A 25,858-nucleotide genomic window follows, 5' to 3' on the forward strand; every position below is an offset into this window, starting at 1 on the left:
TGTGGACAACAGTTTCCCCATTCTACATTTTCAATGTAAATATCGCATAATGGTAGTCATATATTTAAAGATAAATGCACAATGCAAAGCTCTCTTAATAACTTGTAATGAAAAGAAAAGTGAAATAAAAATCTATGTCAGTGGTGGTTGATGGTAAATGGTCTGTACTTATATAGTATCTTTTCAAGTCAGGAAACTCCAGGGCCTTTTACATTACATTCAAAATTTAACTTATTCACACACACCCACACATGGAATTTTTGTGTATTCCTAAACTGTAGGTTGGAAAACGTGTCTATCTTTATTTAGTAGGAAGCTGGGACTTGGGAGAGAAGAAATAATGGCTGATAAACATGATTTAAAAAAGTGTCAGGTGGACTTTTAAAACTTAAGAAGCCCCACATTTGAAGATAAAAAAACTGTACATATAACAGGCCATATAGTGTATTGTGTAAAGCAACTCTGTAAGTGCAAAACACCACAGAAAAACAGGTTGCAATCAAGAAAATTCAGATGTCAGATAAGAAACATCAAGATCAAATTGTCATGATCTGCCCTGTTAGCCGGCCTTAATTGCTCATGTCACTCACCTGCCTAGTTCTGCCCAGTTCCTAATCATCTCTGATCTCATCCACCTGCCCGTTTCCCTTATACTCGGTCCAGCCCAGCCATCTTGACAAGTCATCCTTTGATTTCTGTTTGTTCCCTGTTTGCCTTCTGTTAGTGTCGGTTTTGTCAGTTTTCGGTATTTCCAAGATTCATATCCCCTTGTCCAGTAGGGGATTATTTTTGAGCCCATGTCTTCAGGCTAGCTTAATCCCTAGTCGTGAGAGCGTTTAAGCATTTCCCAGGTGATTCTGTTTTCCTGATTCTGTTCCCTCTCACCCACTGGCCCTGTCTGTCCCTGTATGATCTGCTTGCCTGAATCTCTGTCGGACTCCTGCTGCATTCTGCCTGTCTGTGAATTTCTGTCTGAGCTGGATGCTCGACGCACGGGACTCTGAACCTGCCTTCACACTCTGATGGATTCCTGGAACCCGGATCTGTCAGTTCCTGAGTGGACTGAACTGTTAATCCAAAATCAGTAATGGGTTGCGCTCCACACCTGCGGTCGCTGCTGTCGCAGTTCCACAGCAGCGCACTTCTGTTCTGTCTTTTTTTGTATTAATAAACATTTTAACCTTTCCTACTGGCTGTCTAACCTTGAATATTGGACCCATCTGTCCCGCTTTTTTGACACAACTATGGGTTCAGGGCAAATGCACCTGCCTAGTAAGTTACAAGCAATTTGTATACTTTGTGGACTAATTTTAAAAGTGAAAAAACATTAAAAAAGGATAAGGCATCAGGTAAAGAAGTAGAGACAGCGCATGCAGGGACTTGTTAAACAGGTTATTTTTGGTATTTTTTCCTTGGAAAAAACTTTCTGAGTGGCTACATGTCACATTTAAAGTAGTAGGAAAGTCATATTTAAATGGCAAGTCATTCTGGCTTAAACATAAATGTACTCTTTATCAGACTATATTGTCCCAAAAGTTAGAAAATTACTCCTCATTAAAAACACTTATCATTTTTTGGACAGTATGTAATAATTTCATATTTAAAGTACTTACAGAAGTTTAAATTCTGAGTATGACCAGACCTCTCCCTTAAAGAATTGTTCTATTTAATCCAACTTTAAAGTCTCAAAAGATTTCCAATTCAAACTTACAGTACCTACTCATTATCCATTGAATTGATATGTGTAAAGCCTTGACCATTGGTGACAGTTAACATTGGCCAAATATTTCAGATTACTGCGTACAGTAGGAAAATTAGCTTCCAGAATGTAAATAATGTCTTGCAGTCTGTGAATTGAGGGCGTACCTGGGCTCAGACTGACATAGTTTGCTGAGAGCAATAGCTGCATTTTGTTGCACAGCTGTCTTCTTAGCATCCCCCGCTGCGAGTCTTAGTAGAAGAAGTACAATATCAGTGCCCAGCAGGTGGGTGGCAACACCTTCCAGTTCAAAGCAATGGGCCAGGCACAAAGCTGCATTTCCTGAAATCACCTCGTCACAGCTAGAACTCAGAAACTGACGTAACATGGACAATTCTACACAGAGAAACAGATGAAACCAAACAGAGAATATACTTAATGAATGATTTCTAAACCATTAAACAGAGGCAGAAACATCATATGATATGTTTTAAACCAGTATCTTACATCAAATCAGTCTTAACCTTTGCTGTTTTTGAAGTCTGTTTTTTTTTTCAGAATTTCCTTTGTTTCAGAGATGTACTGACATTTCTTGAGTCTTTGTTAGAATTGGATATTAAAATCTTTGTCCTGGTTTATATATTTAAAACATTCTTCTATAAGATAGCCACAAGAGTTTGCTTCTATTTTAGGCCATTCCTTAATATAACTTTATTTTCTGTATGCTGGATTAAACTTCTGTTTGGAAGATCAGTTTGCAGTTTTCTCTGTCTTATCAGCTTCAGCCAGGGTCTTTCCAAAGTAATTTGTTTTTGTGTTCAGGTTAATACACATTTTTATAAAAACAAACATTCCTTTCTGGGACACAGAAACTGTTTCTTCATAACAGTATAATGGCTGGATTTTGAAGTGCAGTTCATTTTTAAGGATTATAGTTTGATCAGATAACCCTGTGACCAGGCCCTGTGACAGGCATCTAAAAATTGGATACAAAGAGAAAGCAGACCTGTAAAGGTCCACACTTCCTTATATCAAAGCTGATTTCTTTTTCTTTTACCATGATTGGAATAGAGCAAACCAGTGTTTGGGATGTTGTGAATTAACCTATATGAAACAAAGGATTTGTTTAATATTGGGTCTAAGTCTATGTTTCATAATACTGGTTGTTAGCCAACATAACAAATTGTGGTAATCTCAAAAAGCAAAAAACAGGAAACATTTGTTCTGATTTTGTGTCAGTGAGATAAAACATTAGGTGTATTCTAATTAGTGGTGAACATAGATTCCTTTTTTTTTTTAAATCCAGATTAATTTCACTGAAATCTTGGAATTAATCTTGATTAAAAGGGCTTATTATTAGTTTGACGAACACGACCCTCCCCTGCGCTATATCAGATCTTGGCCCGGCCAGCATCCTACGCATTGGCAAAGGGATGCTTTGCGTTTAGGTGGTACTTGAGACTGGAAGAACTCCTCTAGTAAACTAATTCCGCATTGAACAAGGTGCAAACAGCTTTAGTCTTGTTGAGGTTTCCATTGGGAAGCTTCTTAAAAATACATTTTCCCTGAAGCAAACCCGGTGTTTTTATAGCTGCATCCCTATCAGCACATCACGTTCAATGTGGTAATTTCACAGTAGTCCTACACAGGTTTCACTGATTTGCTGGTAACAGCCCATCACTCATTCTTATACACTATTGTAAAGATCTAATTTTAGTTCTATACTAAACTTGCAAATAGATCAAAATATGTTTATGTCAGTTCTGCCTCATGAATATAATGAACTGTTGGTTTAAATGATCTAATACTGCAGACTTAACACAAACCAAGAAGCCTTTTGATGCTAACAAGTTAATATTTTCTCACTTTTATCAGACTTCACCAGCTCTTGTCTTGCCATGTCACTGACTGCAGTGCAAACTGTCAATGTCTTAATGGCAAACTTGGTTGCAGTCTGACTTTCTCCCTGGGAAAGTAGAGACAAAAGAGACTAGTTAACATCAAACAAACCAAACACCAATTTTCATGCTAACTAAATTCACCTGAACATAAATAGAAACAAAACCCTCCACCAAATAAACCTATCAGTATATAGAGCCAGAGAATTGAGACTGATTAATGGAAAATTGTCTGAAAAGGGGTATGAAGAAGTAGGACTTGTTTTTCATACCCTCTCTCCCTCTAATTACACTTAAATTAACTTAAAGTAGAGTAACCTTCCTGTTAAATTTGTTTTTTGTCTAATATTAGCACAAAAAATCAGTTAGTTCCACCATGATTGCACCAGAGGTAAAACTATCAATACCCTTCCAGTTAACACCAAAAAGTGAAAAGAAGAGATTCCCTATTGATAGACAGTAGTATGTGGTTCTTAAATTCATTGTCAATGGTCTGGTCTGTTAAGGCCATGTTAGCACAGAGTAGGATTTCCAACTGATAAGTCTGTCTGTCAGTGGCAGACTGACAGAATTGTGGCTGCCAGACAATGGAACCATCAGGCTCATTGGCCACCAACAGACAGCAAGCAATTGAAGAGCTTAGGCTAAGGTGGTAATGACTGAGAAGGATGGAGCAGGGACTTGAACCAGCAACCCACAATTATAGGTGGATCCTTTATATCTTGAGCCTCCGTGGCTTAAAACATTCCCTTACTACCTGAGCTGAATGTGGCTATGCAGGTAAAGAATGATGGCAGTTGAGGCTTTGAGAAAAAAAAAAAAAAAAACTAAGAAACTGTAGTGAATTCCGAACAAGAACATAAAAGCATAATATTTATCTTTTCCCCTAAAGAAATAAGGTCTCCACATTGGAAGACATAAGACTCACCTCTCAAAATATATATTTCTATAGTTGTTGGATTTATCCAACTTTTTAGCTGTTTGTCTGCTCCTGACAAGAACATTTTTATTTCTTATAATTTTGTGTGTGGCGCCACACTCAGCTTGTGGGAATTGCAACGATTAAATTTGTCCACAGGGATTTTACAGGGTGACTATAGATGAATAATTTAAGCCACTGAGGCTATACTGCTTAGTTTAAGCAATCTAGGAGAATTGCTCCAAGGAGGCACTACTTTCAACCCTTACTGCTTGCTGGTATCTTTTTAACATCTTTGTCAATTTTCGAAATTCCTAAGGGAATCTTTTACAAGCAGCTGTTCTTGTTTTAAAAGGAACACCACCTTTAGTACCTTTACAGATTTCTAAAATATGCATTTAAACAAAGTGTGCTAAGTAGCGTTTGCTATCTTAAGATTTAAAAAGCTTATTTAGCAATTCTAAGTAATGTATAAAACAAATAAGAATTTAACAAATTGCAATGTCTTTTCGATTGCATTTATCTTTGTACAGTTACACACTTTTAGCAGGGAGCACATGGTTTGAATGACTTTTCTTTGAACAGCATGTTGAACAGCTTTAGATGACTGAGGCAGGACATTGCTCAGAACACCAGTGGCTCCCTGTAGAGTAGAGAAGAAGGGTGATGGCATTAGAAAAGAAATGATTAGAAGTGTAAGAACAAGAGAAAAAACTGCCCTGCAAAAAATAAACATGGCAGAAAAGGTTGGAAAATCACACATTCTTCAATTTTCTTCAATTTCAGCAACAGACATCAATGTATTTGAATGACATTGTTTTATGATACCGCAACACAAAGTAGTGCTTAAATCTCAAGTGCAAAGAAAGTAATGCTGGTTTTAGAAAGCTTTTTGCTTGAAAAAATCTGAATCTAGGATGCATTTTAATCTGATAACCTGAATAACAGTTTATTAAGATCCAAATTAGAGCACCCCCAAGTGTAATTAAACTTCAGTATAAATATAACTGTTATGTAAAGGATATACAGGGATTGCTAGGTAGCATTGGTGAACAGATTCATAAAGACCAAAGAACCCAGCAAACATGTAAGGGAGTATTCTTCCAGAGAACCATAAAGCAGGTAAGAGTCTTTCACACCTCATGCTCTGCAGCTTTGTGGAATTGCAGTTGGAAGGAAATCAGAAGAAATCCCTTTTGCCACATAGCATACATGTAGAGGATATGGCAAACATTTCACACAAGGTGGTGGTAAATCCCTAACCCCATTTATGCAAAACGATAAGAACATTATGCTGAATTTAGAAGAGAAGAGGGCAGGATAAGGAGATATTTGGTAAAGGCTGTCTGGCTAATATGAGAGGAACCTGGGGGCCTCTTTGTTAATATTTTGGATGGGGCTGAGGTTAACCTTTGAGCAGATGTAAGAAATAAACATATAGTTTGTGCTTTACTGGAATGGCTTAGATTAAAGCATGCTTTTATGGAAGAATGGCCCAGTCCAAATTGTACAACTAACAGCCCCTCACCCATCATGATATAAATGGGTTTTGGGTCGTTTACTATGCTAAATCACAAAGGTATTCATGAAAGTCATTTTTTTTTAAAGTAGGAAACTTGAACAAAGTTTAAAGTCGTAGGGAAACGGCTGTTCCAACCATTGCATTTCCGAATTCTCGAATTTACACGAGTGAATAAAAAGAATGTTATTGGTCATTTATCAAGGGGACAGGATTGTTATGCCGGATGGTTTGCAAGCATGTTTGGGACAAGGAACGCTATAGACAGCGGAAACATGCAAGGAGAGTCTTGTGCCGGAGCTGCAACATATGATTTAAGATGCTATGACTGAAAAAATTTGATTGAACGATGACCGATATATGATTGGCCAAATTTAGGTGTACAAGCTGACGTATAACTAACTGGCCTGCAAAGGTTAACAAAAAAATAAACACAAAAAAAGCAGATTTTAAGACAGGATTCTTTTTTAAATAGAAATTTTTTAACTTTTGGGAAAATGTCGTCTGATAAAGAGTACATTTATATACATGTTTAAGCCAGAATGATTTGACTTTAAGGCCATTCACTACCGTAACCAAGATAACTGTTTAGTGTTAATAGACAGTGCCAGACACAACCAAATCTTGCTAAATCTAGTACTAGTTCAACATGGCGGCGCCCATAACAGTAGGGCTCAGCACGGTTCAGTTGTGACTCAGTTCTCGGATAACAAAAAGCGCATGAGCAGACCGCATCTTCTCCTATTTACAACCAGCTGACTCATTTTGCAGGTTTTCAGGAGTGCCCAGCTTTGTAATTCACAGATATCATCACCTGTTCACAACACAAACGTCTTCTCAGCCTATTAACAATAAATGGCATCAAAATAGCATGGTGCGACCTGGGATGAGGCTGAGACCAAGGCTCTCATTAAAATTTGGGTGGAGGACGCTACCCAGGCATATAAGATCCTGAATGGTATGGACGCTGCCATTTTTGTTTGCATAATTCCCACCTTGAGAGCTTCAGTATCGTGGACCGTCGATAGGAGGCAAGGAACCGTGGTAGCGTGATGTGTAAATAGTCGTAAGAACCAAGCTGGCCGCAGTTAGTTGCTCCAAGCTCGGTCCAAACTCGGCACAGATCAGTTTCGGAAAGGGTAGTCTAAATGGGGCAATTAATACATTTGCGAGGTCCATTGTCTTTGTACTGTGGTAAGATGAATTCCTAAAGGCCCACAAATATTTCAGCATTAGTTAAAGCCCTAGCTTGGTTCTTATTCTCAACAACTAGAAATCAAACTTTAAACACACATATATTTAATACAGTGAATATATTTGTACAGATCAAATAACAGAAACAGTAAACTATGAATAAGTCTCTAAACCTTCAACATAAATATTTTTACAAAAACTAATTCACTATATCAAAGGAAACCTGTTTCTAATGAGAAACTGGGGGTGAAGTACCAAAGACATGCTTTTGTTATGCTGCGTTGTAACCGCATTTGGTGATGTGTCTGCAGCCTGTCAAAGTTATCCATTTGACAATAGTTTTTTATGTAATCACCTACAGTAGTTTTACAGGGTTACGGGATAATGCTTCTTCTTTGAACAGCTTTGAACCGTGTTCAGATCTGTTCCAGTGACACCATAATTTCAAACACTTCTTATCTTGTGTATACACACATGCTTTTTTTTTTTTTTTTAATCCTCTCATCAAAGCTGTCTCCTTAATGTAAAAGACAGGGGAAAACATCTCAGCTGTGCTTCTGTGATAAACCCTCATGGTGCATCAAATAGTAAAAATGATAAAGGAGCAACTGTAGGGAGAGATGCTGACTGGCTTGAAAAAAAAATAGGACATCTTTAATTCATTCTCACTACACTGCATGTGATTGTTTCGTCAAAGAGGAAAGTTTGCATCCGGAACAGGTCACCAAGTTCATAACAGAACCACAGGGAACAAAATATTTAAAAGAACTTTCACTCTCTCATCTAAACCCAAATTAGAACCCTTCCAGGAAAACTACTTTAATATAGGTAGAGCACAGAGATAAAATAAATATTATGGTCTTAAATGCCATCAAATGTTTAAGTGCTCCTGGACAAGGCAAAGCAAGTTGCTTGCCAATCTGGTAATGATTGGTGATTATCTGCTGTTAAACCTCTTTGGGTGGTTAGTATGACATAAAACATGCTACATAAATTCAGTTCATTTCCCCTCTATAAGGGATAAAATTCTTATCAAGAGATAAGTGACAGATGGGTTATTGGCAAGCTGAACTCACAGAGGTAATTGAAACTGCAGAAGAGGAAGTCACAGTTTTTTGCAACTTTAATTCTAAATGTAATGACTATTCCCCCAGTGCATATTCTGGGATTTACCACAAACTACAACACAAAGTTCCAAGCAGAGGTTTACATAAACTGTTTAGTGAAATGAATGTCATTAAAGTCGTAGGGAAATTATATTTAAATTTCAAATCATTCTGGCTTAAACATGTACATAAATGTACTCTTCATCAGACCATATTGTCCCAAAAGTTAGAAAATTTATATATTTTTTTAAAATCCTGTGTTAAAATATATGGGGTTTTTTTCCGTTATTTTATTGAGGCCAGTTAGTTATGCATCAGCTTGTACACCTAAATTCGGCCAATCAACTTTTTATGCTGAGGTTCTCTCAATCAAATTTTTTCGGTCAAAGCACCTTGATTCATATGTCGCATCTAATATAAGCAACAGTTGAAATAAGAAATAAGAATCATTTACTTTACCATTGAGTTACGTCCCGGTGTTCACGGGGATGGAGGTCTGTGTCTTCAGCAGGCGTAGAGCTAACAGAACTGGCAGCGTTGCGAGGCAAGGCTCAAACATGTACAGCTATAAGCCTCCTACACCAAACCAAGCTTCTGCCGCTCTGGCGCCCTCTTCCACAACAACTTCCTCCCCGCTTTCCTCCTCTAAATAAAAAATCTATGACAGAGGAGACTCATTCACGACCTTCAACACAGAACTCTCCTCCTCTTGCATGCTTCCGCTGTCCATAGTGTTCCTTGACAGTGTCGTTGTTAAGTGCTACTTGGTCCCAATGTAATTTCCCATTGGGAACCTACTGGCACTAAGATGCTAACTGGTTAGCAAGATGCTTCTGACAAACAGCCCACAACTAAACTTGCTTGCAAACATTCCGCCACAACAATCCTACCCCCTTGATAATCACATTCACTTTATTCACTCATGTAAAGTCAGGCACCACTCGTGGGAATTCGGAAATGCAACGGTTGGAACAGTCGCTTCCCTATGACTTTACACTTTGACATAATGGTGCATTTGGATTGCTGGCTTTTTTTTTTTTTGTATACACATTAGCAGGGGCATTCAAGGCAGTGATCAATGAACATGCAAGTACATTTTTGTGCCTGTATGTATAAATTGTTGCTGGGCAACATCCAAATTACATTTAAAGCTTTGGACACAACTTCTATTTGTACTGTTCTGTGTGCATTCTCATTCCAATCCAATACAAGAAAAAAACATGGGAAAGGTGCTTCATTAGGATTTTCCTTACAGTGACGATGTCTCCATCAGCATTTTTCAGCAGGTCCACACAGCAATCACAGAAAGAAACAGCATGCTCCTTTAAAAAAGGAAAAGTTAATTTTCTCATGTTCTGATGTCACAGGTTTTCTTGATAGGGCATAGTTTTTGATATAGGACTCAGATTGAGTTATGTGTCAAACTACCAGCTTTTCCAGTGGATTTCTTTCTAAGCAGTTAATTCAGTTTACAGAAAAGTTCAGAGGATCAGGGGCCTCCTGTATAAAAGTGTGCAGCTTTCATACCAAAAAGGTAGGGAGAAAAAAAAAACAGTTGGATGCATAAACCCATGAGTGTTACAATGTTATAAGTCCCAGTCTGCAGAAAATCAAACACATCTCCAGAACTGCTTATATATATTATATGCTCTATATATTAATTTGTAGGCACTGGAATGCTCACTGCCAACAAATCAATAAATAAAGTAGTATAAATATCTGAAAGGCACCCATTGCGTGACTCCTGTGACAGCAATGTTGTTAGGTCGTCACAGAGAGTCTTTGTCAACAACTTATTGAATAACATCAGAGATTCATTAAAGAAATCACCAATAAAAAAAATTTAAAAAAAAGTCTACGGTTTTATTTTTTTCCACAAAGTTTGTATTTAATCTAAAAGGTTCTGTTTTTCTACTGAATTGAGCTACACAGTTTATGCTTATCAATGTTATGTTTAATAAATCATTAAGACATGAATATGACAAATTTGCGAATCACAAATTCATGCCTGAATTTTTCTTATAAAAAAACTTTCCATTTTAGAAAAACATAGATTCAATGCTCCTAGGCACAAACCAATGAACATTTCCTTACATAAACAACATATGTTGTATAAGAATAAATGTGATTCAGCTACATCTCTCATGTTTAAATAATAAAAACTCAAACTCATGCAAAAACATTGAGTTTGTTGCTCTTTCAGCTAACTAGATAGACTCATATTTCGTTTCATTAGGTGCTGGTAAAGATTTTCAATCATCCAGGTCATAGTGATTCCAAAAATGTAAAAAAAAAAAAATAAATAAATAAAAAAAAATCCACTGGACTTGGTTTCTAAGTTTGAAAACATTTCGCTTCCCATCCAGTAAGCTCAAAGCTCAATTCTCAGACGTGATTGAAAAAAAAACATTTTTTGTGAGGTATATGGTTTGCTAAACCTTAACACTTGCTTTAAAACTAAACCCTCTAGATTCCTACCTAAGTTACATTTATGTCATAGTTACCTGTCTTACCTGCATGGCTGAAGAAGTAATTGATGAAAGGTTGATAATCAAGCCAAGCAAATGATACAGGATGCTTTTGTTCTCAGATGTCACACACTGCTTCTGCAGAAAAGCAAACAATAATCTATAGGACCTTTTCAAACAAGACAGTAACACTTAGCAGGAGTGTTAGATTTTTTTTATATATATACATATCTTAAACTAATTAACAGCAATTTACACTTCTCTAAATAAAATGGCACGTCGACAGCTGTGCACTTACGGTGGCAGTGAGAAAAGCTTCCCAGCATTCTTCCTCCTGAGCAAGCTTTTGACGAATGACTTCATCTGCAGCCAGAGAGCCAACAGCGGATATGAGCAATGTAAGGACATTTTGATTAAATCTGCTGATATCTCCCTGGAAAAGAATGAGAGAAACCCATTTATTTTTATGGTCAGATATACAAATAACCATAATATAAAATAGGATGTGAGTTTGTTGAGCAAAACCTACCAAAATAATCTTAAATGCCACAAAAAAGGAGTTGTTTGACAAATTTCTTAGCTTTAACCGAAACCTGTAAGAAATAAACAACATTTAAGGGAAATACATTCTTTACTATTGTCAACTGTGAATTGGGCAGTCCTCTCCATGATTGTAAAGGTCCAACCATAACCATAACAATACATTTTTCTATTGGTTTGGGAAGTATATACAACTGCTTTCGTTAAACTCTTTATCCATCGGGAAACTAAGGTACAAAGATTTACACTATTCAATTTAAAGGGGTTTTTTGTTGTTTTTTTTAAACCCCTCAGCACCACTTTTGTATTCATTGCAACAAAAACATCAACAACAAAAAAAAATACCAACACTTACTCAACTCAGATTCTACAATGGAGAGGAAATTTCTTTTGGATACACCACGTTTATTTCAAACTCTCTTTGAGCTACAGACAAGGAAAATTGATCCACCCATTTCACGGCTTGACACCTTGACTTATTTCCTGCAGCATTTGAGAGCCTGAAATGTCCTTTCATGTCTGCTTCCAGGAGATGCCAGAGAGAAAAACAAGTGCAGAATAGCCTTTGTCTTTATGTGATATTAACACCCGGATGGCGCCTGTTGATTTATTAAGAATGCCATATACTGTCTTTCTATCAGGACTTTTTACTCCAGCGATGCACTTTCATCATGCGGCATATGGATATAATTTGTGCAGGAAACTGGTTTTCTCTTCTCTTCTATATGATATTTGGTCATATGTACAGCCACACGTCTTTGAGACAATTCATATGTATTAGCCTAAAGAGCACTGATTAGATGTGCATCTTTATTACCTATTTTCTGCAGCAAAGGTTTCTAGAATACAGACTGCTGTGATCTCTTGCTGCTCCTTTGATTCCGAGATGCACCACATGAGGTTTTCAGCCAACCTTTAAAAAGATCAGGAAAAAAGGGAATCATACCAAATAAGAGTGGTTTTACATTATAATTGTAAAGGGAATACGTAGGTAATTATAATTCTAAGGATCCTGAATCTAATATCAAAGTTCAACTAATTTTCATTCTTCTTTGAAAATCAAATTAAATTGCAGAGCAAACAATGAAAGACAGTAAATGGCCAGGTACTGTTGTTTGTTTTAAAGAAAATAGAGTCTGTCAAATAAGTCAAATAAACTGCGAGTGATGTCCTTTTTTATCATGCATTAGTACTTTCTGTGTAAAATGAATGCTGTTGTTACTAATAGTGAGATGTGTCTATGGACAACATAAATAGTATGCATACAGGTGCAGATTGAGGTTGTCAATAACCAAACGTCTGCCATGTGATGTCTCTGAGTATAGTCGCAATAATTTCAGACATTCTTTCACAACTTCAACATGGTCCGATGTTAACAGCTGCACAAGAGCCCGTCTGGCAACTGGACATTTCATCAGGATCTTCTGATTTTCATCTAACATTAGGGGAAAAAAACAAACATGGATAAGAAATGAGTTAGACTAAACAGATACACTTGTTGCATTTGATTGCATAAACACAACATTTAGCTAATCATGCATCAGGTTTGTTTTCCACCACATCAACCTACCCCCATTGTCTTGTTTCCGGTACCTCCAAGTTTAAACTTTTTAGTTCATTGTCCACCAACTTTAAAATACATGAAATGAGCAATGCATAATTTGCTCACAAAAAATATTTGAAATAAGTTCCATTATGTTAAATATCACAGTGGGGACGTTCAAGTAAATTGGGAGAAATTTTCCATACCAATGTGGAAACATTAGAAAATTATATATAAAGACTTGCTGATTGCCACTTCCTGGGTCTTTGTAGGCCATATGAGTTAAACCTTGATCCAAGCTATTTCATAGGGATTTAAGATTTAAATGACAATTTCAAATCAAAGAGATGAATATAAATGTATTAAAATAGTATAATTTAACTTTTAAGTGTTTAAGTTCTGAGATACAATTTCAAACAAACACAACCTCAAGTAATATGCATTATTTAATTGTAGAGTTAAGCAGACACACCACAGGTATTTTTAAAGATCTGTGACTTAAAAAAAAAAAAAAAAAAAACCTGACAAATCTACTGATTTAGAAATGACTGTAATTCATCTTTAAATGCAGCTGCAACATTATGGGTGCATTTTAGCAGGTTGTACTCCTAACAGAGGACTCTCTTATCCTCTCAATCCAAAGGCAAGTAAACACAAGAGCAGAAATTTAAATATGTTATACAGTGTAATAGCTGTGACAGAATCATTCATCATACATTTTATAGTAGCTTTTTGGGTGGGGGTAGTTGCTCTTGTGCAGACCTAGTAGTAGAGTAAGTAATTGGACGTTTCATTAAAAGTCCCTTCTAGTAGCACGTTCCCACAAAGGTTGAAGAGACAATACTTAAGATTAGGCCATAATTGCCAAAGAGTCTAAGATTATTACTGTGTTGGTCTAATTTCACTGTTTCTAATCACATTCTGACCTCTACTGCTGCAGAAGCCGGAGATATATGTCTTTAGATTGCTGAAACAGTCTTGCTAAAGACAAATTAACAGCCCGGAGTTTGAACTCACAATGAAACATAATTAATCACGTTACAAGCCTGCAACCCGCATGGAGATAAATCATGCACTGCATATAAAGTTTGCTTTTATATGTGTACAGCATAGTTTGCTACTGTATACAGTGTTACTGCTGGTGCTTTCTCAACACTGAAACACAAAATACTTCAATGTCTGATGTACTAAGGCAATGATATCATTTAGTTATAGAAAAGCTTGTACAGAAGAAAATTATACTTATATTATAATTGTCTTAAATACATAGCAGTGCCTCTCTGTAAGGGGTTGTTCTGATATCAATTATAATCATTCCTAATGAATCACTATCACTATCCTAATTTATCACTAAAAACGTTATCCAACACACCCTAAGCCTTTTGGTTTTGTTGAATAATACAATTATCTATGCTTAAGTCACATTAGTGAATATTCAACCGAAAAAATATAAAGTCATGACAGCCTAAAATTATTCATCACCTCATTCTAAGAAATAAAACTTCAAAATATCCCAGAGACTGTTCAGTTCAATACAATGAAAGCCTTTAGAAACAAGATACAATCAAGCAAAGTAATGAGATGAGATTAACGCCCTTCAAAGGGAATTGAGGGATTTATTGTTGTTTTGGGGGTGGGGGGTGTTTATTGTCCACTGGAAAGCAAAACACATCTCTAAACCAAGTTGAATGTGTTTGTATTCACCAATTTTAAGCTGTTCAAGAGGAAAAAGAACTTGGTCCAGTTTTCAAAATTAACATTATTGCTCATTCTGCAGTTGCTAACTTAGTCATCTTTAGTTGAGGATGAAACACAAGTATAATACAATTTTTTTTTTTTGAAAAGCAATGACCAAATATTGGCACCAAACAAATTGACTATGAAAAACATTTTCTGATCTTTTGTGAAAAAAAGTAATTATTTGCAGACATATGTGAAACATAAGCATAATCTGGCTTCTTAGAAACAAAGCAACCTTGCACTAAAAAATAATAAACAGCATTTTGCTAGACTACAGTCAAAGAGATAGCCTTAGGTTAATCATAAATAAAATCAATGAATAACATCCGCCTGATAGCTACGTTACTCACAGAGTTAAATGCAGTTATTCCACTTAGATTTTATTATAGATCACAGACGTCTAGGATGGGTCTTAAAATTGGACTCGTGACTTTTACAGAAACCTTCAAAGAGTTTTTGAACTCTGTTATTCCATCAGGTGGAGATCTGTCTCCTTAGATTGCAGTAGAAATCTCGCCCTTGGTGTTGGCGGATGTAATCTACATATATAAACAGCCCAGTTTTGGAACTAAGAGTAGAAATGGTCAGAGAGAAAGAGCCAAATCCTTTCAGCGTTACAGGAAGTAGCTCTGGAAAAAATATATTTCTGTTTACATAGCTTTCAGTTATTTGTTGCCATTTGCAGAACATGATTAGATAAACAAACAAATTATAAAAGAGGAAACACCTCAATGCTCAAGTGATATAAAAACATAAACTAATGACTGAATAGCTGAGAAAACTACAGAACAGTATTTGAACCTTATTTGCCTTTTATTCAGAATAAACTAACACACAGTGAAAGCTTTGTGTACCTACCATTTTTAAAGCAAACAATCCTCCAAATGTTTAATACAGAAATGCAGAGCTCTTTGCTGAGAAGATCATCTGTTTTCTGCAACAAGCATCTGTAGAGAAAATAAACTCTAAGCTGTGATTAACATACAACTATAATGATTACATATAAATAAATAAAGTTACATTTGCGGCCCAAAGTGTAATATACATTTCAAATATTTATTTAAGGTTAACAAAATGTATATAGAAAATTATAAATAATAATTTTAATGAATAAACTCTAGTTCTCTACTAATTATTACAGAATATGTAACCACTGTAAGCCTTTTTAACATTATGTAATGGAAGATTATGCTTTAGCTGGAAAATATAGAGAAGACCTTTTCTTGTATGTTGTTTCTATTAGTTGTGGATAGTGTCTATTTCTACCTCACACTAACATTCTTCCTGACAAATTGCACTTTCTACAGATTCATACTTCCCAGACACTGTGTTCCATCTCGATTCATGATGGCGCTAATAATGACAACAAGGAGAGCAGTGACAAGTTAATAATATCCTTGGTGATCTGTCATGAGGGACTTATAATTCTTATCTTGTACAAAACCCTCCCACTTTCTAGGACAAAAACACAAGGCTTTTATGGAGTGAAGCACTCAGCTCCATCTCTAGTGATCATCTTTTATTTTTTGGGCTATTACACAAACAGCTGGAAAGAGACAGAGGGGAAGGTGAATGATCTTTCTAGTTTAGACCATCATTGTCTCTGTATGTCCCCATTTCTCTGTCCATCTGTCAAAGCTCCAATGAGACCTCCAGTGGTCTCCTTACCTTGTCAGCACGCCATTGCTGCCAATGATACTAAAGCCATTGTTCAGTCTGAAGAGAGTCTGTCCTGTACCTGTTAGAGGAGAAGAGCAGATAGTGGACGAAGACAGAAAACCATTCATTAGCCAGAGGAAGAGAGGCTTTACAAGAACACAACCCTTGTGTCCTTGCTTTGCTTTACCTTGCTCACTGGTGTAGAATCAAGTGTGCAAAGAAAATGCTTTATAAATTGCCTGCAGTAAAGTGTTAATGGATCCCACTTTTCTCTTACTAATGGTGTATATACTACAGAAAGAAGAGCAATACCACAAAGGACCACTTCAATAGCAGAAAGCTGCAAGCCCGGTTGAGATCCTTTAAGATCCTATCCTTTAAAATTATACTGAGTGTGAAATATATAATTGGTCATTGTTAGAAATTAGAATCAATATAATAAGTAGTTGGTTCTATTTAGGACAAAATATTTAGAAAAAAAGGGTAAGAGGGTTATGACATTGATGTATCTTCGTTTTTATTTGGATTTTTTTGTGCTGTTGTTCATTACGATTCCCATGTCACTTTCACTGTTGCATAAATTTCCCCAATTTGAGATGAATAAAGTCATAATTTGGTTTCCACACTAATGAAATTAAAGCTATCATCTTTTAATTAGATATGATTGGTCCACTTTTGCTCATTTTACGTTATTATTTGGATTTAAGATTATTACAACAGACTAGTAAAAACTTTCTAATACAGAAATATAAAGAAAAGCACTCTTTATATCTATATACATTTATTCCTGTACTGTCTGCTGTCTTTCTTTGCACGATCAATAGTTTTTTTGCATATGTTCGCTGATAGCTCTCCTGGGCCATAAAAGAACTGTTTTAGCACGATCTGAATACCTCGAATTGTAGCTCCTACCTCCTATTCATAGCTCTTATCCATTGACCTTTTGCAGAATCAACAGTAAGAACATTGTCTAGGGTATGAAAGGAGCTCCAGACAGCTGTGCTGAATCCAGAAAACATTCAGACTTAAGCCGTTTTGAGACCTTGCAGAAAACGGTCCAAGCATGATAACCAAGCTAACTGTTGAGTGAAAATGAAATGCAGCTGAACTGGACCATGCCAGACACAACCGAACCGCGGTAAATCTAGTACTAGTTCAACAGTAGGGCTCGGCAGCGGTTCAGCTTTGGCAGACCACATCTTCTCCTAATTACAGTCAGCTGACTCATTTTGCGGGTTTTTGTAATTCACAGATCTCTTCACCTGTTCACAGCACGAACTTCTGCTCAGCCTATTAACAATAAATTGTATCATAAGAGTGTGGTGCGACCTGGGATGATGCCAAGACCGAGTCTCTCATTGAAATTTGGGCAGAGGACGCTATCCAGGCACATAAGTTCCTGAATGTTATAGGCACAGCCATTTCTGTTTGCGTACTGTAATTCCCGCCAGAGCAGTAGTATTATGGATAAGAGGAGAGGAACCGTGCTAGCGTGATGTGTAAATGGTCACAAGAACCATGCATAGCACAGTTAAAGGGGAACGCTGTTTTTTTTACATTGGGCTCTTGATTTTACGTTATTACAACATGTTCTACTCACCCATATGAGTTTTGTGTCATTTGGAGCTGATTTGAAGATATTTGGTTAGGTTATATCCAAGTAACGTCTTCCTATGGGCAACAACTTAAAGGCACAAACTAAACTGTTCATAATTTATCATTTATGGTACGCCAGCATTCATAACATGTAGGAGAATCACTGTCCCCCAGACATCCGCGGTTATATTTTTTATATTTATATCTTTCAAAAACAAAGCGGCGCGTGTATGACTTCATCTCCGCGCCAGCTACCGTTCATTCTTCCTGTCCGCTGAACTGCTGCTAGTTTTACACACATACCTGGAAGATGTCTAGTGCTGCTACCATAGATGATCTCGCTCTTGAAATGGAATTGAACGATTCAGATTAGCTCGCCGAATGAATATAAGGGATAGAGCATAGCCGCCTGTGGCCCGGGCTGCCTGTCACAACTCCAGTCCAGCAGGCGGATGACGTTATACACACTTCGCTTTGTTTTTAAAAGATATAAATATAAAAAATATAGTGATTTGCCTACATGTTATAAATGATGGCGTACCATTAATGATAAATTACGAACAGTTTAGTTTGTGCCTTCAACTCGTTTGCCCATAGGAAGACGTTACTTGGATATAACCTAACCGAATATCTTCAGAACAGCTCCAAATGATACAAAACTCATATGGGTGAATAGAACATGATGTAATAACGTAAAATCAGCGGCCCAATGTAAAAAAAAAAACGGGGTTCCCCTTTAAGTGATCCAAGCTCGGTCTGAACTCGGCAAGGATTGGTTTCAAAGGAGGTAGTGTATATGGGGCTTAACAAACATCATTACATGGCAAACACACATGAATGGCACCGGTTAAATCGGGACTACAGCCTTCTGGAAAAGAACTACAAAAAAAGTCACACAAAAATATAAAAAATAAAACTAATTAAGTCAGACTATATATTTTTTTCTGCAATTTCTTCCCAATTCATCAACTTTAAATGTGATTATAAGGGAATTGAAGAGGAGCTGAAGTTTTTGAAATACAGGTTTATAATATGATTTTATTTTGTATTTATTTCAATTGAGCTGTGTTAACTAACTACAGTAGATCCCTTCTGAGTTAAAATGGTTGAACTTGATTTCTATTGGATGGTTTAGAGTAGTGAACACTCACTACATACTGACTAAATATTGTATACTTTTAATGTAAGGTGAGATACATTTCTTCTTTCTAGTATTGTATAATATTTTTAACTAATAACTGAAAAAGCATGTGTACTTATTAAGTCACTATTCTGTTACTGGTCATCATGAGATTTTCATCCTAATGAGAAACTGAAACACAAATAGTCTAACTTAAAGCAAGCATTTAAATGCTTGTGTCATTTTTTCTTTACATCTGTTTTACCAGATAATAGCATCGTATACCTTGCTTAGTGCTATCATTTTAGCAGAACAGCAGATAGATTTAACCTTTTCAGATGGTTAATGAGAGGAAGGTATGGCTTCACAAAACTAAATAGAAAATAGACCTGTGCAAAGCTTTCTGAAGAAACACTCACAGTCAGTAACTGCCCGTGACAGGCTCTCCAATCCTGCACAGTAATAGAGGGGAGTCCGGCCAACCCTAGACAGCCTCTCCAGCAGTTGGGGCACCGCTGTGAACTTTCCCTCTCCTTTGACAAGTTCTTCCATTGCTTTCCTCTCCTGGCAATCCTTGTTCTCTTCTAAATCTACCAACTCCAAGTATTCTTAAAAGGAGAGTAGGAGAAAGGAAAAAAACAGAAGAGAAGAAAATTTAGAGACAAAATGATTTATCAGCATTGACCTCAATCTTATTACTGTAATTGTACACACATGTTCATATTACGTTTATAATAATCGGAACATTTTAAAGAGGTAGGGAAACGGCTGTTTTAACGGTTGCATTTCCGAATTCTCCCCAGTGGTGCATGACTTTACATGAGTGAATAAAGGGAATGTGATTGGAGTTTTTATCAAGAGAGCGGGGTTGTTATTAAGGAAGGTTCGCTAGCAAGTTTGATTGTGGCTCATATGTCGTGGATGAGTCTCCTCCGTCATTCATTTACTTAGAGGAGGAAAGCCGGGACGAAGATGTTGTGGAAGAGGACGCCAGGGAGGCAGTAGCTTCATTTAGTAGTAAGCCTTCTACACCAAATGGTAAAATAAGTTACTCAATTAAAAATTATTCCTTATTTCAGCAATTGCATATATTAGCTGTGACATGAATCAAGATACTATGATCAAAAAAAATTGATTGACATATGACCGTTGATATATGATTGGCCGAATTTAGGTATACAGGCTGACTTATAACTAACTGGCCTGCATAAGTTAACCGAAAAAAAAAAAAAAAAAACATATTTTAAGACAGGATTTTTCTAAATTTAAAAGTCTGATAAAGAGTACATTTATACACATGTTCAAGTCAGAATGACTTCACATTTAAATATGATTTCCCTACAACTTTAAAACCAGCCTGGTGTCTACACTTTCTTGCCCATTTTGATTCCAACTAAAGGTAAATTTATTTGGAAAAATATAATGATGGCAACAAGAAAAGCACATAAGAGCCTAATTGTAAGAGCCCATACTTAACTTACTTTACTTACTTTCCTTGTATCAGACAATGTGTTTGCCAATTCATTAGTGCATTCAGCAGCCGTGTCTTGAAGTCACATGAAGAACATGCATTACTGCTCCCTCCATCAGCTATCCATTGTTATTGTTTTGATTTTTTAATAAATGTTGTCAATAATGTTTTTTATTTGCACTGACTAGTGTAACATTTGCTATAAACATGTCCTCTTATCATGAAAAGAAAGAAAGAAAAATATATATTTTCATTAAAAATCGGCCTTAAAAATCGGCCGCATATTTTGTGTAGTGAGACTGATGAAAAAATAATTGGTATTGGCATTGGCCTTTTATGAAAACTGTATCAGTCGTTCTCTAGTTTCTTTCTGTTAACAGTGAGTTTTTCCTCTCCACTGTTGCTGTATACATGCTTGGTGTGAGTGACAGCTGTAGAGTTAATGACAATGCAAGCACATATCTACTGTCGCTATCTCCTTGGCAAGAAGGAGCATATTGTGTAAAGTCAATTACTTGATGCCATCAGCTGGTTTTCCTTTGTTAACTTTTTACCAATCTGTTTGATCTGACTGAATAGTCTTTGTAAAATTATTGAGATGACATGTTTTCTGAACTACTGTAGTGCAATATTACTAAACTGACTGAAGTGAAATTAAGTTATTGTGAAGTTTAACCTTCCCTGGGTTAACTAACTTAATATCAATTAATACTACTCACTATAATTAGGAGATTTGGTCATGAAACCTTATTACCATAGAGGACTGACTAAACATTGCATAATATTATTGAGAGATCTTTAAAGAAACTAAACTCCTTCACTACTATTTGAGCATTTAGTTTATGCAACATTTCCTTAAATAACTCATCGAAAAAATGTAATTACCTTTAACCATCTTTCCCCTCCCTGGTTCAATTTCCTGTATCTTTTCAAAGCAGCTTTTAGCCTGTGAAAAATGAAAATCTCATAATTAAATACAGTATCTGTTCTGCTGGTGTCGTCTAAACCCAACAGAACTTATCTTCAAAATGCAAAGGCATGCCAACAAGATTGATAAAGAGTAAGTACATCAAATATCACAAATTATCCTGTAATTAGGTTTTTTACATTTTTCACCCTGATGTCAAAATCAGATATAAACTTGTGCACTAAAAAAAGGACAAAAATGATTATGACAGTAGATCTAAGACAAGATATTGACAAAATTACAGTCAGATAGAATACTATACATTCTTTGAATTTGTAATTACACTTTTATTTTCTATTTTCTTTTTTTTCAGCCTACAACTACTGCAGCTTTGCCTTGTCTTTCGTATAGCTGAATGACATAGAGGTTTATTTAAAGCAACTATGAAAATGATGGGATTGGATTGAATGTAATAAAAGATAATTATACCCACCTCATTATATTTCTTCAAACCCAGGTATGCTTTTCCCATATGCACATACGCCTTTATGCATCTTTCATTACACTGAAGCGAGAGAGAAGACTGACTAGTTATGAAAGAAATATCTATATCTGTTTGAACACCTATGACACTACCATTTAAAAGTAATATATATTGAATAGAGTATTAAGCGTTTTGAACGTATTGTATATTTAAATGCATACAGAAATAAGATGACTTAAGTAACATGACAACGAGCCAAAGAAAGTGACACTTGTCCATAACTTTTCATAATTCTATTTGCATCATATTTTTGAAAATCGAATAGGTTTGCAGCTTTTGATTTTACTTCTTTTTACCTTCAAGGCCCATTCACAGTCACAAATTGCTTCCTTATATCGTTTTAGCTTGATGTAGGCCTGGATAGGAAAAAAAAACACAGAGCATAAGGCAAGTGAAACTGAATAACTGACAAGAACAAAGAATCTGACCTTGCAAAAGAAGGACAGTTATTGGTGTCTGAAGGGCTGTTTGGTCAGAGACAAAACGTGTCTTTCAGGTAGTTCATATTAAAAAGTAGTTGTTAAGTTAACGTCCAACAAGAATATTCCTGCAAAGCATTAAGGATCAAAGAACAGCATCGTAATTTAGTGACAGGATATGTGGTTTTCAGGCACAGTTACTATACTGAGTGAAACTTTTGTGTGTATTCTAATTTCCTACCTTTTCCCTTTTGTCTCCGTTTTTTATTTTTCTATTTTCTACAGGATTTTTGGTTCCTAACTATAGCTATCATGAAAGAAAGTGTACATACATAGAGTACAAGGCATAGAGCTTGGAATCCCGAGGATCTGAGTTCGAGCCTCTAAACTCAGAACCGCAGAACAAGTTCTGAGTCTCTGAGGAAGATCCTTAACCCCCGATTGCTCCCTGTGCGCCCCACGATGCAGCCCATTGCTCCCCCATGCAATGGGTTAAATGCAGAGGTAAATTTCTCCAATATGAGATCAATAAAGTTAAATTTTTTATTATGGACAGTTTTTCTGTAGATAAATAAATTGTGTACTCAAAGTTCAAACCTAACTTCAATTTAGAAATGATGCTTGACAGAAAATGCTATTTTTATACAATTGGAAAAGGCCGTAGTATCCAGGATGACATGTAAATGCAATGCAGGAAGACACCTGGTTACAATCGGAATTCCTAAGCAGTACTATCAACTCCTTAAAGAGTAACTCACCCCAAAATCAACTTTTTTGTAGATGAACACTGTAATCTGTGTCTATGTAGTGATATTTTAATATCATTGTGCATCTTTGCTTCTGATTTACTTTTAATTTTAGATAAGACTTTTTTTTTTAATCATATCCATATCTCAGAACTGTGGTTGTGCTTCCCTTAGGGGTTAAATGTTCCCTATGGCAATTGAATTTCCTCATCTTTTTTCTAATCTGTTCATGCTGGTACAGGCTTTTGCCGCTCATTCAAGCTTTAATCATCATAGCCTCAAGTTTGGGTATAAATGTAACTCATTCAAAGAAATCCCTTGGTATCAAGTGATCATGTCCTGCATCGCATTCATGACCTAAACAGAACAACATGGTTGCTGACGGACTAGAGAAAGGAAGGATACCTCCGCTACCTGTCACTGCAGTTAAAGAGCCTAAAGGAGGGTAAATAAATGTAAAGAAGAGGGACCAGAAGTGTGGTAGTGATCAAAGAAATAATAATTTCTGTGTAAATCTTTAGCACATTTTCTTGGCAGGGAGGCATCGCGCTCGATAGGATTTTAAACAAAAGGCTGTAATTCAGTCATTTAAGTGCAGCTTTAGTTTACAGCAAAGACAAGTCTGCTCACTGGAAATGAAACTTTACCTTTAAATAGTTGGCCTTAGATACTATAAGTCATGTTTACCATTCATACTTTTTTACTAAATGGTGTCTCATAAAGTAATAAAGGTTGTATTTTTTACATATACATTATGTATTAAATGGATTTCTGAAGATATTTTGAATCAAGACTTAAAATACTTACTTGTGCTCTGTTGGTGTATAGTGGCTGCATATCCTTCAGTACAGCCAATCCATCACTATAATACTTCACTGCATCTTCATATTCCTGTTTCTCATAAGCTGCATTTCCCTTGTTTTTAAGAGCTGCAGTGAATCAAGCAGTGCAACATTAAAAAATACATAACTCTAAACTTAACAGAGTCACAACAAGCGCAGCAAAACATACCGGTTGCCTCTTTTAGCTTAGCCTCTCTCTTGAACGCCCTGTCTTCAGCATCTCTTTCCATAATCTTCATGAAATTGTCTTATTCAGAAGAACAAAATGACAAACAGTTTAAGGATAAAATATTTTTTTCAGACTTAAAAGCAAACTTTAAAAAAAAGGTTTTGAAAAACACACTCAGCCAGAATACACAGGTTAAACTAATAAAATCTGATCATCACATCTGCTCGTATTAACTTCAAGTAAAACTAAAAGGAACTTCTGCTTCATCATCATGAATTTAGTGAATGGTGCATTTACCTCCCTTTCTTAATAAAACTAAATATCAAATAAGAAACTTGATGAACTGGGGACTAACTAAAAATATGTTTTTCTCATAAAGAAAACATTTAATTCCGCTTTTTATAATAAAACTCCCAATTTCACTCACCTTGACTTTCATCATGTGAACTCTGCAAAACAAAAAAACTAATTAGGAGAATGTCAAAGAATTCCCTTATTTCTTCTAGAAACAAGAAGGAAAGCAGCTTAACACAAGTGTCCATGCTATCTAAATACTAGAGAAGCGCTGGTAGCAGAAGTTAAGACAAAGGCACAAAAAGAGTGAAAAGAACTAAGACAGACAGAGAAGGGGAGTGAAACTGTGTGCTGGCTTTGTGTTCAAACAATTTTTTACCAAAGAATGTTGAAGGAGTGGTTTTGTATTCACTGTAGTCTTGTTGACTTTTGTTCGGCAAGGTTCATCCAAGGTGGCAATTAAGGAATCTGCTTCTGCTGTCGCTTTTTGTTGCACCCTTTCATCAGAGGACCGAAAATCTTCTAATATCTGACCTAAAAAAGAATTCCCCTTACAGCATCAAAACTACTGCACAACTAACACTCTTTGCATAAAGAAATATTTTACTGATTCGAGATTAAAATTTGTCATAAAACTACAGCTGAAAGCTATGCAGCCAAATGGTAATAAAATATTTCAAAGATACAGACCTAAAAGATTTAATCTTGCTTGAAATTAAAAAATGGAAATGTGATTAGTAATTCTTTTTTGTATTACCTTGAGAAACTACTAAGCCATCATTAAAATATGTTTTATCTATTTTATTGCAGCTGGGCAGAAAATAGTGCTTGCAATATATACACATAGAGATATACATAAATTTAAAGGAAACATGAAGAATAAAAATATATATGAATAATTAAATTATTCAGATGAACAGACATACAGAAAGATAGACATTTTTCAATTATTCATAACACTTTAAAGCTGTTATGTCCAGGTTTAACCTGTCTTTTAGCATTTAATATATTTTGTTTAATTGATAGGAATCTATATGACAGAAAACACAAAAAAAATGTGTTTCTCAAAGTCTGACATGTCTAAAAAGGCACATTTTCTTTTTCAAGATTATCAGATTATTAGACGTGCTCAGTATGGTCCTTTTATTTAACAGTAATTTGGATGCTGTGAATTGGTCAACCTTAGCTAAAGCAGTCCCCCTAAAGCAATTCTTTGCAGTGCTTTTTCACCGTGGGTGTACACACCCACTGACACGTAGCTCATGGTAGCTAAGAAGAAATTAGAAAAGGAGACAGCGTTAATCAACAATGCCTTTGACAGGTCTGATAATATATATAGTCAATATATTTGGCACGAAAAAATGCTTTAAGCAGGATTCCGAAATTCTAGGTATTTTTTTTAAACATTTGTAGAATTTTTTTAAAGTGCTCATAGGAAATTTCTTTTCCTTAAAATGTAAAAAAA

The 25,858-nt window shown here is 35.9% G+C and overlaps 1 protein-coding gene across 2 annotated transcripts in view; it reads right to left on the reverse strand.

Annotated features, from left to right (window-relative positions):
- ttc12 (tetratricopeptide repeat domain 12) overlaps positions 1-25,858 on the reverse strand; it is a 29,250-nt gene that overhangs the window by 1,965 nt on the left and 1,427 nt on the right. Inside the window, exons 2-20 of one of the 2 annotated variants that reach the window (XM_015377250.1) lie at positions 24,773-24,927; positions 24,527-24,548; positions 24,100-24,177; positions 23,896-24,017; positions 22,220-22,279; positions 21,873-21,944; positions 21,358-21,418; positions 19,421-19,609; positions 16,295-16,364; positions 15,485-15,573; positions 12,610-12,778; positions 12,161-12,256; positions 11,333-11,396; positions 11,102-11,236; positions 10,849-10,941; positions 9,589-9,657; positions 5,058-5,159; positions 3,566-3,665; positions 1,867-2,095 (exon numbers count right to left, since the gene is read on the reverse strand). In XM_015377250.1, the coding sequence (XP_015232736.1) occupies positions 1,867-2,095; positions 3,566-3,665; positions 5,058-5,159; positions 9,589-9,657; positions 10,849-10,941; positions 11,102-11,236; positions 11,333-11,396; positions 12,161-12,256; positions 12,610-12,778; positions 15,485-15,573; positions 16,295-16,364; positions 19,421-19,609; positions 21,358-21,418; positions 21,873-21,944; positions 22,220-22,279; positions 23,896-24,017; positions 24,100-24,177; positions 24,527-24,548; positions 24,773-24,927 (1,975 nt within the window). Of the gene's footprint in view, positions 1-1,866; positions 2,096-3,565; positions 3,666-5,057; positions 5,160-9,588; positions 9,658-10,848; positions 10,942-11,101; positions 11,237-11,332; positions 11,397-12,160; positions 12,257-12,609; positions 12,779-15,484; positions 15,574-16,294; positions 16,365-19,420; positions 19,610-21,357; positions 21,419-21,872; positions 21,945-22,219; positions 22,280-23,895; positions 24,018-24,099; positions 24,178-24,526; positions 24,673-24,772; positions 24,928-25,858 lie in introns of those variants that run through there. The other variant, XM_015377249.1, reaches the window with a different exon arrangement.

Source organism: Cyprinodon variegatus, unplaced genomic scaffold, assembly GCF_000732505.1.
Source record: "Cyprinodon variegatus isolate N-32 unplaced genomic scaffold, C_variegatus-1.0 Scaffold150, whole genome shotgun sequence".
NCBI lineage: Eukaryota > Metazoa > Chordata > Actinopteri > Cyprinodontiformes > Cyprinodontidae > Cyprinodon > Cyprinodon variegatus.